This window comes from Arachis ipaensis, chromosome B04 (assembly GCF_000816755.2).
Source record: "Arachis ipaensis cultivar K30076 chromosome B04, Araip1.1, whole genome shotgun sequence".
Lineage (NCBI taxonomy): Eukaryota > Viridiplantae > Streptophyta > Magnoliopsida > Fabales > Fabaceae > Arachis > Arachis ipaensis.
This window is the reverse complement of record NC_029788.2, coordinates 132,583,481-132,585,757: the sequence shown is the minus strand read 5'-3', so window position 1 is coordinate 132,585,757 and position 2,277 is coordinate 132,583,481. Positions and strand designations below refer to the sequence as shown.

Sequence of the window (2,277 nt, the reverse complement as noted above, 5' to 3'; positions counted from 1 at the left end):
GGTAAAAACTAAGGTGCAGTCGACTTTATGTAAAGTTGATAACTGAAAATCGTTAGATGATTTAACTGATTTAATTAAATTTTTATCTAACGGCTTTCGACTATCAACTTCACGTGAAGTCGATTGCACTTGAGTTTTCACTTATATAAATTGTTTATGGTGACTTGAAATCTACATAACCGGCAAATTATTCTATATATAAAAGCTTAAAGGTAACTCTTAACCACATACTAAAACGAATCTTTTCACCAACCTATATTTTATATAAACACAAAAATAATTTAACTAGAACAATGAAGAAAATAGGATGAGAACTTTTACTAATTAAAGAAGATAATATAATTTAGTTGAAATGTTGTCGGTAAATATATATGGCTATATATAATTTTTCAGAAAACAGGCGTGTGTGTATACTATATAGTATATACAATATATATATTCCCTAATGCTCATTAATCTTTTATGACATTTGATGTTTTTGTTTATTTTATACCTAAACTTAAAAAATTGTATTATATATATCCTATTTAATTGAACAGGAAGAGCAAAAAAAGGAGAGTATCATGATAACAAACACATTTTATTTAATTTTCTGAACTTTTTGTATAACATATATAGTTAGTTACCCGTGATCTCATCTCATGTTCCATGCATGCATGTGGTGCGATATTTTAATTTAACTTAATAAATGTATGCTAATATAAATTATATTATCTAAACCTCTATATTAGCTTGTCTTTTACCATATGTGTTTAGAGAAAAGGTGAAGATCACGCCAAGAAGAACCCTGAGGCCATCGAAGACTTTTTTTCTTTTTCTCAATATATTTGCTCATTATTATTATTATTATCACTCATATAATAAAATCCAATAATCATAGAAAATATTGGATATCCAAAAAAGGGTTTAGCTGACACAAATTATTAGAAAATTGTGTTTAGGTAATATTTGTTGAATTCAACATGAATTTAATTTTACTCATGTATATATTTGTTTTATTCAAAAATTTTGTTTGTTACCTATACTTTTCCTTTATTCAATATCAATACAAGATTAAACTGTTAATACAATTTGACTTTATTAGCGAATGAAGTTATTTTCATTAATTACATGTTCAATCATAATTTTAGATAATCACATAGGCAACATTAATTTTTTTTTCAGAATCACATTTGATAAAAAAAATGTCTAAATACAAATTACATTGATAAAAATTATTTTTAGTTAGATATATAAATGTATATATTCATTTACAAACATTAATCCAAACACTTTGTATATAATACATTCTAAAACTAACAATTGAAATTCCCTCTCAATTTCCATGGAACAAAATACCTGACATGGATAAGGAAAACAAATAAATAAATAAAAAAAATCCTGAGCTCTATACAACAAATGCAAATTATTAAATAGGAAAAAAAATTAATGAGCATATAAATCTAATTAATAAGATCATAGTTGAAGATGATGAAGAAGGAGAGAAACAAAGCAAAGCAATAGTGTTCCACCAAAACATGTGGAACCAATAGTCCCACAAACTAAACATGTCAATTCAATCAAGTTGTGTAACTCTTTATTATTGTTTCCTTTGATTTTTTGACAATGATAATAATTATCATCAGAAACTGGATAATAGTTCCACCCTTGTTGACATTTGGAACACCTTTCTAGTTTCTCCTTCACCTTCACCATCTCTATCCTCTCCTTAAGAACTTTCAAATTAGCATCCACTATATTTGTAGAACTCCCTGCTCATCATATCATAAAAAAAATAACTAATTAAATCACGTATTAAAAAAAAACTCATTTATTTCTGTTAGAGTATAATCATTAGTGTTATTTTTTCGCATCAGCTTAAACTCTATGTCCGAAAGGTCAAGAGTTCGATCCTTGGAGAACTCCAAAAATAAAAAAATAAAAATAAAAAATCAAGCAAATCCAAAAAGAGAACTTATTCTGTCAAATAATATTCTAAAAATTTGTGATTACCTTCTTCGTGATATTTCTGAACTTTTATTACTCGAAGATTCCGATTCCGATTCCGGTGTGTATTGCATCCCTTGGGATGTGATCTTGATTTTGACAAGAAATTTAATTGAAGTAGAGAAGAAGAAGCCATGCTATACACTTTGGTGAAAAAAAAATTGGTGAGAATGAAGGATAGGGTTTATGCTATTAATGTTGAAAATATAGATAGATACCTTCAATAATATTTGGTTATATATATATATGGTTTTGTTGGTCTTCCTTTAAGTTGATTCTCATATAAGACAT

The 2,277-nt window shown here is 26.7% G+C and overlaps 1 protein-coding gene across 1 annotated transcript; it reads right to left on the bottom strand.

Moving 5' to 3' along the window:
* On the bottom strand, positions 1,389-2,271 carry LOC107638199. The gene is made up of 2 exons (XM_016341368.2): positions 1,993-2,271; positions 1,389-1,751 (listed from the first exon to the last, which is right to left on the bottom strand). The coding sequence occupies exons 1-2, from the start codon at positions 2,120-2,122 to the stop codon at positions 1,456-1,458; spliced, it is 426 nt and encodes a 141-aa protein (XP_016196854.1). The 5' UTR covers positions 2,123-2,271; the 3' UTR covers positions 1,389-1,455.